The 16810-nt window shown below is 36.0% G+C and overlaps 1 protein-coding gene across 3 annotated transcripts in view; it reads left to right on the top strand.

Moving 5' to 3' along the window:
• The window catches only part of LMNTD1 (lamin tail domain containing 1), a 300013-nt gene that overhangs the window by 270193 nt on the left and 13010 nt on the right, over positions 1-16810 (top strand). For all 3 annotated transcript variants that reach the window (XM_081060662.1, XM_081060660.1, XM_081060661.1), the window contains 5 exons: positions 2686-2884; positions 8241-8427; positions 8980-9099; positions 13243-13457; positions 14056-14264. In XM_081060662.1, the coding sequence (XP_080916788.1) occupies positions 2686-2884; positions 8241-8427; positions 8980-9099; positions 13243-13457; positions 14056-14263 (929 nt within the window). In that variant the 3' untranslated portion in view covers position 14264. The remainder of the gene's footprint in view (positions 1-2685; positions 2885-8240; positions 8428-8979; positions 9100-13242; positions 13458-14055; positions 14265-16810) is intronic.

The raw sequence follows: 16810 nt of genomic DNA, 5'->3' as shown, positions 1-16810 counted from the left end.
CTTAGGCACTTGTGTACTTTGTGCCTATAGGAGATTTAGGGCTTAGGTAAAAGAAAGACAGAACAATGAAAGAAAGAAGAAAAATAAAGTAGGTAAAATGGTGGAGAGACAAGGGAGAAACAATCAAGAATGTGAAGGAGAGGAAAATAGAAACAGTACTATGGTAGGATGAGATCAAGTTGCCAACAATGCCCTCAGCAATATCCACACGATAGGGTACTTTGAGGGTATGTTATACTTTATTAAAAAAGACCACTGTCTGTGGAAGTAAAGGACCTAGGTTCAAACTATCTTTCTGCTCCCTACAGTGTGATACATTAGGTAAGGGCTTTAACATCTCTGAGTCCCATTTTTCACAATTGCAAAATGGACATGATTATATCTACTTCATAGGGCTATCCTAAGAATAAAATGACGTTTATGAAAATCACCTAGCTCATGGTAAGTACTCAATAAAAATACGTTGTGAATCTGAATGTATCTGAAAGCACCTTCTCAAAGAATAGGCTAGATTTGGGATCTGTATTTCATTTACCAGTTAACTAATAAGTTTCAAAATTGGGCACAAAACATACTCTTGACCTGATGCCTCCATTTTCCTCTATCATCCTGTGGACATTTACAGCCTGGCTGTTGCTAACCTGTATTTGATTTTGTTTCTGGCATTTTTCTAAGCCTCTGACATAATGTTATATAGGATTATAAACCTACTGCTGTTATTGTCGTATTCCCCGTACTTCATTGTTTGCATGCCTGAGATACATTTCTCAAAGAAACCTCCTAACTTCACATTGACCTTTAGCAATGACCAAATCCATATGCTTAAAAGTGAAAATACAAATTTTTACATCTAGAGAGGGGATATTTTCCATTCTTTGGCACTGTATGATCATGGCCTATGTTCTATATTTTGGTTAAACTGTGAAAGCTCCTAGTATTGGGGGAAAAAAACCAAAATAAGAGTGGTTTCCCCTTGCAAGATGAGAGTTGTGCTAGGATGTAGAGTTTTGGAGTTACTGTAGATTCTGCTTCTATAGATAGATGTCTGAGTTTGCTGTGACTTGCTGCATTTGGTTCATTTCCATCTGTTCCTTTTTTTTTTTTTTTTTAAGATTTTATTGGGGAAGTTGAACAGGACTTTACTGGGAGCAGTGTGTACTTCCAGGACTTTTTTCCAAGTCAAGTTGTTGTCCTTTCAATCTTAGTTGTGGAGGGTGCTGTTCAGCTCTAGGTCCAGTTGCCGTTGGTAGTTGCAGGGGGCAGAGCCCACCATCCCTTGTGGGAGTCAAACCGGCAACCTGTGGTTGAGAGCCCACTGGCCCATGTAGGAATCGAACCAGCAGACTTCGGAGTTAGGAGCTCTAACCGCCTGAGCCACCGGGCCTGCCCTCCATCTGTTCCTCTTGATGAAATAATGACTAGGACTAAAATTAATGTGTTCTTTCCTTTTAGAATACAAAAGTTTTCTTCCTTCAGGATGAGCTGTTAAAAGAGCTGCTGTATATTCAGCTCAAAGTAATTTAAGGATTAAAGTAAATACTCACTTGACTGGAAATAAACTAATTCAATTCCAAACATTTCTTCTAAACCAAATACTTTAAAGAATCCTCTTTAGGAACTATGAGTTTATTCCTTTCCATCTTTCACCTCACTTTTGTTTTGTTAAAGATACAAGAATAGAAAGCAAACTCTAGATTGTGTTAATCCTTTGATTATTTTGGACCAAGAGTCACACTAACCAAAGCCGCCGTCATACAGGAATAGCTATCATTCATGGAGTACCTGCTAAATACTAGACACTGCTAGGCACGTACCTACATTCCCTTCAGTTCTTATAGCACCTTATCAAGGTGGTATTATCCTTATTTTATTTTCAGGAAAACCAAGAATTGGAAAGTTTAAATCACTTGGCTTAGTAAGTGACAGAGCTAGGATACAGTTGCAGGTCTGTCTAAATCCAAAACATACTGCTCTATCCACTTCATCATGATGTCTCTCTGTAGTGTTATTCTCTCATGTGTTATTCTCTCCTTACATTATTGGATTTACCCAGCATGGTTCTTTCTATGCAGACTCATGGAACCTGTCTTGTGTTTGAATCTTAGTAATGAGAATTTTAAAGGAGCAGATTTCTAAGAGGATACTAAAATCTGATTAACCATTACTTTATTTTTCCAATAAAGTATTTTAGTTGATGAGAGGAAATTTAAGTCTTTACCTGGCAAAAGTATTAACCATTGACATGAAAGGACTCATTTGAAGCTTTAATTTACAGTTAGCGATATACAGAGAATAGCTAATATGAAATAGAATAAAGTTATATTTATATATAACATATCCAAATTTGAGAGACTCAAATGTTTTAACTACTCAAAAAGTTGTGATGCTTCTATTACAACTAAATAATCAGTTAAATAGTTATTATGCTGATTATATAATTAATAGTTTAAGATAACTGAAATAATCTCTAAGAATTGAGTATCTCTAAAAATAATCATTTCTGGTTATTTTATAGACTTTGGTTTAAAGCTTTTAATGATCTTCATTTAGTGTGGCAGTGATCATGCAATGTATAAAGAATATAATTTTGTACAAGCAAGGAATAACAGTAGTGGCTTTGGGTTCTTTTAATGTCCTTTTATTCACTTCTCTCTCTATTTTTTCCCTCTTTGATTTCTCTGAAAGGAGTCAACAGCATCATAATTCCAAAGGAAGAGACTCTGTTGTTTCACGCTTCTGAGCCAGCTGTGACTGGGGAAGGAGAGGATTATTTCCTATCTTTGTTTGGCAATTCAAAGAAACTTACTACACACTCATCTCATACTAAGAAAACTTGGAAGCACTTTTCTATGATTCTTGAAGAAGTGAACCAGTCTAGGTCAAGGTATATATTCATTTGAATTATTTAATATCTCCCATTGAGGTAAGAACAATAAATCAATAGGAAACCAAGTTCTAATCTATTGTAAGATCCATGAGTTCATCTAAAACCCTAAGTAATTATTGAAATATTATATGAAATGTTTCATGTTCTGAGCAATTAAAAGGAATCAATATAACTTTGTAAGGAACCAAACAAGGAATCTTAATTCTTCAAGATGCCAGAGAAAAATAGCACTACATAATCCCTACAAATAAATCAACTCAATTATTCAAGGACCTTTTTTATTATTGGCAAACTATCCATTCAGATGGATTCAGTATCTTTTTTTCTTCTACTAGGATCTCAAGTTAAAGATAGAAGGAGAAAAGTAGACTTTTAACTCACTGGTTCATTTTTATGTTGTTAGTATCTATGGTAAAAGAATTAATCTGGAAGAAAGTTGATATTAGAACTAAAATAAAAGCTGACTCATCTATACAGTTACTTAATCTTGCTTTTCTTTTTGCATGAACAACAGATTTGAATTGTAAATTGTTAATAATGAATACATATTGATAGCAGGTATCAGAGGGTTACAAGAAGTTGTCAGCCAGAGTAGAGGGTCAGAAATAAGGGAAACTTTTCTACCCTTAGGTTAGATTTCCTAAATCAACCACTATTACCATTTAACTGTAATGAATGCCTAAGTGTTCTATCAGCCATCTGAAAACACTTAAATTATTCATTCAGCACCTACCATGTTAAAAATTATGAGTCATTTGGGGCAAAAATTTTTTTTTAAAAGACTTATATACATTTTTTTTTACATTTTTAATATATATTTTTTTATTTTTCAATTATAGTTGACATACAGTATTATATGAGTTTCCAGTGTCCAGCATAGTGATTAGACATTTATATAACTTACAAAATAATCACCCCAATAAATCTAGTACCCATGTGACATTATAAAAGTTATTACAATATTATTGAGTATTTGACTATATTCCTTATGCTATATTTTACATCCCCACGACTATTTTGTGACTACCAATATGTGCTTCTTAATCCATTCCCCCCTTCAACCCATGCCCCAGCCTCTTCCATTTGACAATCATCATAATGTTCTCTGATTCTATGAGTTTATTTGTTCATTTATTTTGTTTTTTAGGTTCTACATATAAGTGAAATCATATGGTATTTGTTTTTATCTGACTTATTTCACTCACCATAATACCCACTAGGTCCATCCATGTTATTGCAGATGGCAAGATTTCTTTCTTTTTTTATGGCTGAGCAATGTTCCATTGTATACATGTACCTCATCTTTATCCATTCATCTATTGATGGGCACTTAGGTTGTTTCCATGTCTTGGCTATTGTAAGTAATGCTACAGTGAACACATGGATGCATATTTCTTTTCAAATTAATGTTTAGGGTTTCTTCGGATAAATTGCCATAAATGGAATTACTGGGTCCTTCTTTGTCTCTGGTTATAGTCTTTGTTTTAAAGTCTCTTTTGTCTGGTATAATTATTGCTACCCCGGTTTTTCGTTTTGTTTTGTTTCCATTTTCATGAAATATCTTTTCCACATCCCTTTAGTTTCAGTCTATGTGTGTCTTTCAATTTGAATTGAGTCTCTTGTAACAGCACATGTAAGGGTTTTGTTTTCTTATCTATTCAGCCACCCTATGTCTTTTGACTGGAGCATTTAATCGATTTACACTGAAAGTAATTAACATATATGTAGTTATTGCCATTTTATTATTCATTCATTTATTTATTTTCTTCTTAAAGAAGTCTCTTTAAGATTTCTTGTAATACTGGTTTGGTGATAATGAACTCCTTAGCTTTTTCTTTTCTGGGAAGCTCTTTATTTGTCCTTCGATTCTAAATTATAGCTTTGCTGGGTAGAGAAATCTTGACTGTAGGTCCTTGCTTTTCATCACTTTGAATGTTTTGTACCAATCCTTTCTTGCCTGCAAAGTTTCTGTTGAGAAATCAGCTGACAGTCTAATGGAAGCTCCCTTGTAGGTAACTAACTGCTTTTCTCTTGCTGCTTTTAAGATTCTCTCTTTGTCTTTAACCTTTGGCATTTTAATTATGATGTGTCTTGGTGTTGCCCTCTTTGGGTTCATCTTGTTTGGGGATCTCTATGTTTCCTGGGCTTGTATGTCTATTTCCTTTGCTAGGTTGGAGATGTTTTCCATCATTTCTTCAAAAAGGTTTTCGATTCCTTGTTCTCTCTCTTCTGATTCTGGTACCCCTATAATGCGAATGTTGGTATACTTGATGTTATCGCAGAGATCCCTTAAAGTCTGCTTATTTTTTTGGATTCATTTTTTTCTTTTTTCTGTTCTGATTGTGTGTTTTATGTTACCTTATCTTCCAAAGCACTGATTTGATCCTCTGTTTTATCTAATCTACTGTTAATTCTCTCTAGTATATTCTTTATTTCAGATATCATATTATATTATATTATAATTATTATATTATACTGGCTCTTTTTTATGTTTCCTATCTCCATATTCATGTTTTATATCTCTTGGTTGAAGTTCTCCTGAGATCCTTGAGCATCCTTATAACAAGTGTTTTGAACTCTGCCTCTATTGCTTGTCTCCATGTTTGTTTGTTTTTCTGGAACTTTGTTCTGATCTTTCATTTAGGACATGTTTCTTTGTCTCCTTATTTTTACTGCCTCCCTGTGTTTGTTTCTATGTGTTAGGTAGAGCTGTTATGTCTCCTGATCTTGATAGGGTGGCCTTATGTAGTAGGTGTGCTGTGGGGTCTAGTGATGCAGTCTCCCTGGTCACCTGAGCCGGGTGCTCCAGGGGTGTCCCTTGTGTGGGTCGTGTGTGACCATCTGTTGTAGTTGAGCCTTTATTGCTGTTTGCAGATCAATGAGAGGTATTGACCCTTAGGCTGATTAGTTGTGAGGATTGGCCATGACTACGGTGGAGAAGTTATTGTGCAGGGGCTGACCCTATGGAGCAGGATTTCTTTTAGCAGGTCTCTGATGCTTGCCAAGCCTGCCCTTTGGGTGTGTCATTTGTGGAGGTGGTGGGTGGTGCTCTGGTGTGGTGTGAAGCTGGCTACCATGTTTGTTGGATCTGGAGCCTCCTGGTGCAGTTCAAGGTCAGCTGCTGCCTATGCCATGCCCAGGGCCACTTGGCATGAGCTACAAAGTAATCTGTAGATGGTTGCCATTTGTGCTGGGCTTGGACGTGCCTTGGAGAGTTAAGCTGTGAACTGATGCCAGCTGCTGCTAGTGTCGGGCTTGGGACTGTTCAACAAGAGGTACTTGGCACACTGAGGACAGATGTTGCTTGTTTCAGGTTTGTGAGCCTTTGAGAGAATTTAGGAAATTCCATAGCATGAGCCAAGAGAGGCTGTTTGTATAGAAAAGACACTGGAAATGGCTCGGATGGGCCCTTAAGTTGAGTGGGATCTCAGGGAATCACCAGGGTGGGGCACTGTGTTAGCTAGAATGATGAAGACTCAGCTATGGCTCCTACCTGTGGGTGCAGGCTGGGTGGGGTAGGGCTCAACAAAGGAACGTGGCTTCTGTCATCACTTCTGTCTGGGAGAAAGCTGCCCCTAGCCCTTGTCCTGAAGCCAGACAATTCAGTTCCTCCCTGTATATCCTTGGTGCCTTTCAAGTTGCTGCCCCAGTGCTGGAGTTCAAAGTGAGTGAGTCTGTCATTCAGTAAGTCTGTGCACAGGCCCTTTAAGAGGAGCATCTGAGCCTCCAGCAGTCCTCTGTCTCACTCAGTCACAATTTCAACTGGTTTTTACAGCCAAAAGTTATGGGGACTCCTCTTCATGGCACTGGAATCCTGGGTTGGGCAGCCTGGTATGGGACTGGGACCCCTCGCTCCTCAGGGTGTCCTCCACAGTCGAGGTATCTCTCCCAATTGTTAACTGCCACACATGGGTGTGGGACCAACCCATTTTGTATCTCCACCCCTCCTGCCAGTCTCCATGTGGTTTATTCTGTATATCCTTAGTTATAGGATTTCTGTTCAGCTAGACTTCGGGCAATTCTCAATGATGGTTGTTCTGTAGTTAATTTCAATATTGATGTGTTGTATACAGTATTTAAATAATTTGAATGGTTAGATCATGCCTCTTTGAGACTTTACTAGAGTGAGACGGAAAAACAAGCACTAACATTTATTGAGTGATCTTGGACATGTCAGTTAATCTCTCAGTTTCCTTATTTGTAAAATGGGACTAAAAATAGTACCTGTCTTGCTGGGTTGTTGGGAAAATTAAATGAGATAATACTGTGATCTTTAATAAGAAATATGTAGCCTTACTGTGAGAATTAAATGAGTAACTACAAGTCCACAATGCCTTTACCAAAGTATTTTGGAAGTTATGTGTTTCCAAATGCAGAACTTGGGGAATTTTAGGAAAATAGCATGAGATGAGAACACATATTACATAACACCCCATCAAGATGTGGTAAATTATCCAAAATCAAACATTAATACTTCCACAGCCACACATACAAATATTCACACAAACTGTGAATAAAGACTATAAATAGACTCACCTCAGTTTCAGGTAAGGTTTTGCCACCAAAGGAATTCAGGTTGGATTTTGCTTCAAATGTGTTTTTTAAAGTTTTTGGTTTTTCAGACCTTTTTGGATTTTTAAATTGTGAATATGAAATTGTAGATATAGATATAATCTTTAAAAAGTGCATGGCAAATAATAAGCATTGGTTATTATTATTGATAGGGGTATATTTTATTTTTAAAATGATGTCCATAATCCACCAAAAGGATTTCATGATGTACTAATAGATTTTGACCCACACCCTGCAAAATGCTTACCTGGTATATATAAATGTTTAGCCTGATCCCTGAGTACATACTAAGCTTTTAACATGTGTTAGTAGGGAAAAAAATACCATCTTATTTTTATGTAATGTGTTGTTTGCAAATTCTTTTAAGCATATAGTTGCTAGTCATATTCACAGTAACTTTATCAGAAAGAAACTCTCTGGTTTAACTTAGCTCTTAATCTATTTGAGAGTTTCATGTCTCAGTAATTTTATGATGAACAGTAGAATTTAAATAATAATCATACCTTTCTATGGCATTTGTACCTTGATACCTAAAGCACTTTTTAAGTTTCCTTTAATTATTTTATGGGAAGGAGATGATTTTATTGCACAGATAAACACACAAAACTAAGAGATCAAGGCATTTGTCTTAGATTACAAAATACACTCTTTCTACATAGAATTTGTCCAATAGAATAGATAGCTTAGGAACAACTTCCAAATCATATATGTTATTCAGTTCTTAAAGTGAACTAAAGACATGCTTATCTGAAGGCACCTTATAATCTTTGTGTTTTTCTAGTGCTCTTGGAGACATTAAAATAGCTGAAGTGAACACCAAGGGTTTATTCGTGAAGCTCATTAACTCTTCCATTGACAAAGAACTGGAGATTGGAAATCATATACTCCTGCAAAATGTGAATGGACAAACAGTCTCTTTGTACCGATTCCTTTCAAATATCACAATGCAGGCCAATTCCACAGTAACAGTGAGTATAAGATGTAAATACTATGAACTAGAATTGCACAGAAAAATCGCATTTTCCTGGTCAGACTACGGCTCAGCACCAATGGTTTCTTCATTATTCAATCTCTATGTAAAATGTGATGTTTTGTTGGTGGTGGCTAATTGTGCCACATTGTCCATCTCTGTATGTAAATTAATACCCATAATTAAATTTCCATAGCTTTCTTCAATTTGTTGTACAGTATCTTTTGTTTTTATGATTTATCTATTAAAATTAAATACCCAAGTTTCTAAAATTAAGCAAACATAATCCTTAGAAGAAAAGCAAAGAGATTGTTTACCTAGAGAAGAGATAATTAGTTGATACTGGCGGGTTTTCCCTCTTCCTTGTGCTTTCCTTTAAACCACATACCATAGTATTTCATGTTATACAGCTTGACGTTATATATTATATAGTCATTATATTTTAACACCTCATATATTCAGAAAGATAACGTTGCAATAATCCTTTGACATTTACAAAACCGTGTTGAGTTCCAATGGCATTTGTCATTATCAAACTATTTTCTAACAGGTCTGGGCAGCAGCATCTGAAGCAAAGCATCAGCCACCATCAGATTTTCTTTGGAAGGAAGAAAACAGGTTTAGAGCAAGCCCGAATTGTACAACAATACTGTGCAAACCTAATGGTGAGGTCAGTATCTGGTTCTTAATAATAGTTTTTAAATGGATAGTCTCCTTTCTTTCCCCTTCTCCCCTTAGCTCACTTAATTATTTTTCTATCCCTAAAAGCTTGGATAGAATCATCACTAACTGTCCCAAAAAGTCAGTAAAACAACAACACCCTCCTCCCAGTGCCAAAATACCAAACACTGCTTACATTTAATTAGGCATTATCTCATATTTCTAAGAAACCATTTCAAATTTCAGAGTCAAAGATGGATTTTATTTATGATAGTTAGCCTGTAGAGCAGGGTAAGAAAGGAAGGAACAAAGAAAGGAAGGCCTTTTCTATTCATTTACCTATTTCTCAAATGTTTGTTGAGATTCTTCTCTATTCTAAGGCCTGTAATAGTGTCAGGAATGTAACATAGAGTACAACAGGATATCTGCCTTCAAGATACTAATATTCTAACAAAAGAACTGACACTTTATTCACTATAAAATTGTGTTAGTAATAAATTAGTGAGTCATTCGCAATATTTGACAATTTTATATTTTCACTCTACCTTATACTTGGTATAATATTAGCATAAATATATACCCAAAGATGCACTAGGAAAGCTTAAAGGGATCTCTTTTTACAACAAAAAAGTTACTATTCTTACAAAACCATTCTTTGGATTTTTCTTAAATCTCTGCCCTTTTTCTCACTTCCAATCTAACTTACTATGTCATATAACTACTAATCCACACAACATATTGATTGAATTCTATTTCAGAGTTTCTTTCCTGCTACATTACACCTTCTGCTTACTTAGATTGACTACTGCTTTACAGTACATTTGCTAATTTATTGAGCCATTTAATGCCATTCTATGAGAACAAGCAGTTGTCATTAGATGGAGAGAACACTCATTAGATGTAATTTTACAGCCTTCACTCACTTACCTTTCAATATTTTTGTGGGCTCAAACTGAATTTTATAGTACTTCCAATGGTTTTTACTGATAATAAGGCTATACATCTAAGTATTTACTAAGCCTTTTAAGAAATTATTAGCAAAACATAGATTAGGATTATGACATTCTTGTTTCAGACCTTTGATTATATTTATCCACCCATTTATCCACTCTGCAAACAAGTTTGGGGTTTCTACTTTGTATACACACTGTTCCAGGCATTGGAATGTTGAATTAGACAAATCAGGTCCCTGAGCTCCTAGAAGGCACATTTTGGTAAATTGTCATTCCCTGAAACTGAATTAAACTTTTAAATTAGACTCCCCTTTTAATGAGTGGTTTGAACGACTTTGCACATATTTGTGTCGAATCAGACATTTCTGCAAGATGATGTAAATACAAATGATTTTGTTTGCCAGTGAAAGAGTGAACTTGATTGATTGATTCATATAAGAAATATTTAGAAGTGTTTAGTATCTGCCAAGCATTTTGTTAGGTGCTGGAAAAAAAAAAAAAAGGAGCATAGCTATTGCATGGTTCCTGTCCTCTGAAAACCCAGAGTCCGTAGTAGCAATTGATATGTAACAATAAACAATTGCATTACAGTGAAACAGTGCTTTAATAGAAGTATGCAAGTATGCACAGAGTGTGGTAGCCTAGGTTAGAGATATGAACTCTGTAAAGGAAAGCATGACAAAAAGCATTAGAGAGGAGAAAGCACTTATTCTGAGACTGCAGGATGAGAGGCACTTCACCCAGCTGACCTGAATCATAGTGGTACTGTCCCTTTCCTCCTCCCTAACTCACCCCTCGCCATTCTTTTCTGTACTCTCTTCTCAAACCACACTGGCCTTCTTTCCCTTTGTTTACTGTCCAGTGCTTAGTTGCTCCCTCAAGCTACAGGGCCTTTGCACATGCTCGTGCCTCTCCGTAGACTCTCTCTCATTCTCTTTGTACCTATTAAACCCGACTCATCCTCATACCTCACCTCAAGCCTTTTTCAACTTCCCATGGTAAAGCAATCAGCATTATCTAATTCAAATAAAAAAATATTTCCATTAATTACACTGAAATGTGACTTTGTCAACCTAAAACCCTAATGTAAAGTAAATATAGAGTTTTCCCCCACCCCGTTTTTTCTTAACAACAAATTCATTCCTATTCTCACACCTGTGATACTGGACCTCACTCTCTGCAGTTGTCAGATTTCCCTTGAAAAGATAGGTTGCTACATTCCATAAACATCCTAACACATCCACAGACCCAATGTTTTATCATGACCCTGGAATTACTATTTATATAACTTAAGAAATTAACCCGTATCTTGTGGGAAAAGTTACAAAGCCCGCACACTTCTGCCTAAAACAATAGCCAGTCATACAAATTAGAATAGGTTCTTTTTCTGGACTTGAATAAAGAAGTTTTATTATGGGTCATGGGTCATTTTATAAAAAGAAACCTAAAGTGACATGTGACACACTACTTTTTGAGTCATCACTAATGTGGCAATGGTTAATATTCAACATAGCTTCCAATCATATGGTGTAATACAAAGGTAGATTTAGTCCTGCTCTGCCATGAGTTAACTATGTAAACTTTATTCTGTTTCCTAATATATAACATAAGAGTTTATACAATATAATCACTAAGATTCTATGATTGTATAGATTTTTAAACGGAGCTAGAGTTTTTTCACCAGTTACTTTGTTGTCCTTTAGAATTTGTAGCCTCTGTTATATGTCAAAAAACTAATAGGCATCAAAAAAATTAGGAATCAGTGTCTTAAATATTTGAATATCGAATGCCTGGAACTTTCCCAATACATTGTTTTGCATTAGAGATTCAGATATGGAACAGATTGCTCCTGTTTTGTAGGGGCCCATTGAAGGGCTGTTTATATATACATTATCTCATTTGATTTGGATTGTTTAAGTATTTTACAAGGGAGGAAAATGGAGCTTGGAAAGTTAAATGGCTTGCTCAAGATCACATGACGGGTGAAATGACAGAACTAAAATAAAACCAGACATTCTAACTCCAAGAATTTTTCTATTGTATGAAAAATAGCCTACAAGGTTCATATGGCCAACATTCCAGAGGTGTAATTAAAACTGTACCATTTTATTTTATCACACTGTTGTTGTCCACAAATGTTTTAAGCCCCTATAATGTAGGGAGAAATAAAATGTTGTTCTTGTCTAGGAAAAGCTCACCATCTAATTGAGGGAAATTGCCCTAAAAAGATCATGGACATATTTTCAACACAAATGTCTCTGAGCTGCTGAAGAAGGTACTCCCTAACTAATGAGCTACAGCGAAAGTAGAATTTTCCTGCTGTGATCCATGAAATTGAACTTTTTGAAAAAGATTTCATCAGTTTCTTTCTCTGCCATAAGCCTATCTTGACTGAATGTGCCTGGCATTGCCTTTATGTCTCATTAAGTTGTCAATCAAAGCAGAGGGTGTTTCAATGGCTACAGCACAAACCACAAACTTCTAATTTTATAAACTTAAAAACATATCACAAGAACATTTTTGTGCTTAATTTTCTCATGTTGAACAAAGAGATAATTGTTAGTCCCTACACATGATTTTCCTGAATACTTTTTACATGTATATATGTGCACATGCCACAATTGTATTCAAGAAACCAAAACAAATTCCAGCTTTAGTAGTCATGGATCCCCTTAATAGTCAGTCCCACTTAGTATTCTAGCCTGGAGAACATGGTCTCCTCTCCATGTCTCTCATTCTGGTAATATATATATATATATTTCAGATGGGGAGATGGATATATATACATACACACGTACATATACATGCATATACACACATATATTGCATATATAGTGTCTTAAATATTTAAAATTTTAATGTATTAATATTATTGCACAGTTCTTTATAGTTATGAAATTTAGTAGCTTAACCAAATCTCAAACCACCATCATATTAGCAATTCCCCACTACCAGCCTCTCCGTTTTATGTATAAAGACACAGACAGCAAGTGACTAACCTGCCTGAGGTTATGCAGCTTGTAATTTTCAGAATTGGAAACTAAGGCCAGGATGTCTTATTACATCCTCATCGTATTTCACTACACAATAGAAAAATGACATCATACAGTTTGACTTTGAAATTTTGTTGCCATAAGCCTATGACATTTAAAAACTCTTAACTCCCATAGTATTTGATATTAATGAATCATTTTTGTTAGGCCATTGCCTGGTACAGTCCTATTCACTGGATGCAAGCATGGAAAAAACTGGAGACCGACATTGAATTTGAGAGATGCTCAATAGGAAATCCAACATCTCAAAGGCACAAGTTTCGTTGGCCAGAAGTTACAGCTACAAGTGAAAAAAAACAAAATCGTTCTAAGAAAGATAACTCAAAACGTCAGATGGAACCAGTTCAAGTTTTTCTTAAGAGGTAAAAGGTGCTTGGTTTTTTATTTATTTTTTTAAATTGAGCCCTTCCCACAATGGGTAACAGCAGATGGGAATGAGTGAGTAACAAGTAGATATGTGATGAATAGGTAAATAAATAATCACCCAAATAAAAAAAAATCTGTGTTGAATAGGCCCATAATATCTATAATAGTGTTTATGTTTTAAAACATAAAAACACAGAGCAAGCAGTGATATACTCAGGGGACAATAAAGGCTGGTGATTTCCGCTAGGTAATATTGAGACCACCCCTGGCCATTTCATTTCTCAATGGCACTGTTCTTAGAGGCAAGGCTGTGGAGAGATGAAGAGATGCAATTACCACCTCATGTTTCAGTGAAGGGAGTGGTACGTCACCTAGGAATTTCATCTTGGGTCAAGAGCTGGCTAAAGGTGCAGAATTTATGTTATGTCTTTGAGGGCAAATGCTTCTGTTGTGATGCAAGTGCTGCCCACAAGGTCTGAGAAAGCCATCTTCTCTGGTCTTAAAACATGCGCTCACTTTCATTGAAACTTCATTACTAATGTCACTGCATAAAATGCCGTTGGGTTCAATTTGGGCTCAATTTTCCTTTTACAGAGAAAAAGAAGTCCCACCAACCCTTTTCCCCAATCGCAGCCCTTGGTGCAGCAGTCCCGGTGTCCCTGCACACCCCTACTGTCCTCTGATTGAACCTCGCAATGCTAGCATGGCTGGGAGCAGCTTAAAGAGACAGCCCAGGCTCAGTCAGCCAGGCCTGATCCAACCCACGTTAAGTCAAAGGGATACTTACTGCAGCAGAAAATAAGGTAGGTGTGTGTGTGTGTGTGTGTGTGTGTGTGTGTGTGTGTGTGTGTGTGTTGAGAACTGGTAGAAAGGGGTTAAGTGGCAAAATATGCTAAGAATTAAAAACTATTCAAGTCCTCCAGAATAGCTGGCTCCTAAAGGAAGTATCATAAACCATTCACTTGCATTTGCTCTAGCAGTGTCTCTAGTGTTCTTGATAAATACCTGTTGAATGAATCAAAAGAATAGCATGGCCAGCAAGAGTATGTAGGATTCTTGAAGTTTGTCAAAAGGACATTTAACTTTTTATTAGGCAGGATAAACTACAAGTTTATCTGTGCTAAAAAGTTATTCTACAAGTTATTCTGTGCTAAAAATTATCTTTTCCAAACATACTCCAACATTAATTCCAAATTTTTATTTTTTTTTCAACCAGAAGTTTCTTATTTAAGTCCTCTAAATAAAGCTTTTAAAGTTGGTGTTATTAACCCAGGATCTGTGAATGGATTTCAGGAAGTCCATGAATCTGCTAAATGTGATGCAAAAATGTGTGCCTATTTGATGTTTTCTGGGGAGAGAGAGTCCACAAATTTCATCAGATGCCCCCGAGTGTTTAAGAACACCATGGCAGGTCCTAAGCTGTGGGAAAAGACTGTTTCATACAGCAGCTGTATCCTGGTGAAATTATAATGATTTGCAAACTTTTACTCAGCAGAGGTATGCTTGTTTTAAATGAAATCTCAGGCAGAATCCCAACATATGAAATGAATAAAAGCAGACCCGCCCAAGTGGAAGAGGAAATAGTGATTCCTATTACACCTTTCCTCTTGGTCCCTCCCCCCCGGTGATCTTCGCGGCACCTCTGGAATCACAGAATTCTGTATACAACAACATAAAAACCACTGTTAGTAGGCTAATACATCATTGGGAAATAGTACCCCTAAAATAGTACCTTTTAGAAATGGAATGATGGAAATTTTGTAAATTTCTGAACATATTCCATTTCATAAAATTAAGTGTTCTGTTTTTGTGCCTGAGTTTTTTCATTGGTAAAGGAAAAGATCTGGGTCTGAAATTTAAAGAGTTCTTTCACCAATAAGACATATATATATATATATATATATATATATATATATATATATATATGACATATATATGACATCATATATATGACATCATATATATGGCATCATATATATGGCATCATATATATGGCATCATATATGTGACATCAATATATAAAAAACATCACATATATATAACACATTATTTTATTTTATACACACATACCCCTTTAGTACTTTATCAGATTTGAGACTCTCAAAAAAATACGTTAATATTTGTTTTTCTCCAATTAATAACAGCCTTCACTATTTTACTATTTTTCTGGACAACTTGTTTTCCAAAGAAATTTGACTCAAAATTTCTTGATTTACTTTTCTATAATGATAGCAACTCACCTTGATTTTTCAATAATTTTTGCTATTCAACACAAGAGATTTCACTGTATATCTATATCCTATAACAGTAATTCAAAAAGATCATTGCTTTGATAACCTTCAGGGCTTTTGTTCATCATTATGTACCATTTTATTTATTGAATTTTCAGTATGAACAGACATACATTAGAACTATAAGAGCTGTTTGATTTCAACTACAAAAGATGACCACAAAGAGACAGATGTTGTGAATGACTGGTTGATCATTCATTGGATAACAGCAATCCCTGAATCACCAGTTCATTCCTTTGAAAAAATATGTAACATTATTCTTCAAGGGAAAATTACCTAGTTTGTTAATTTTCCAGTCTCTCTAATTTGCTTACCATTGAACCATTTGTTATCATTAGCATAGTTCTCAATGATTGACAAAGAAAAAATGAGATAAAACAAAAAGTCATAAATTATACTCCCAGTTTCTTTGGTCCTTCTCCTTTCCCCCATATTAAGAGATAGGCTAGTATCCTGAGCTACAGAAGAATCTTAGTTGCTGTGACTCTTCTACTTAAGAATAGTTGTTAACTGTGCCTCTCAAATATGTCATAGAAGAGCCTACAGACTAACAATTAAGATAATTATCTACATATCATACACCTAATTTATACTGTGGGGACAGAGCCCCAAAAAGCAGTTTCCAGGCTCTCGGCCTCACATAGAAAGGTGCTGGCTCAGGTAGTAAATGGCCATCAACTGTAATCAGATGGCCATCAGCTGTGGCTAGTTGGCCGTCAGCTGTAACTCGTAAGCCATTGGCCACTAATATAACTGCTGTGGCTACGCTAGCAGAGAGAATTGGGGGCTAGCAAGAGCGGATTGCAGAGAGGTGGATGCCGCCGGTGAGAATATAGTGATATGATTCCCCTATTTATGGCTCCGTTGGTGTTCCTTTTTGGCCTCACCATGTCCTGTGTTCTTATGTGGGGAGCGGGAGAAGAGACCCCACCTGAAACCCCGCAGGCTGCCTTGCACGACAAATGGCGCAGCGAGCAGGGTCCCCAGCGTGACATATACCTAGCAAATTTGTGTTTTAAAATTTGTTAAAATGTAGAAAGCATAGAGGATAATGTTTA

This window comes from Rhinolophus hipposideros (assembly GCF_964194185.1).
Source record: "Rhinolophus hipposideros genome assembly, chromosome: 9".
In the NCBI taxonomy this organism is placed as follows: domain Eukaryota; kingdom Metazoa; phylum Chordata; class Mammalia; order Chiroptera; family Rhinolophidae; genus Rhinolophus; species Rhinolophus hipposideros.
Note: the sequence above shows the minus strand (reverse complement) of the source record. Positions and strands in the feature narration are given on the sequence as shown.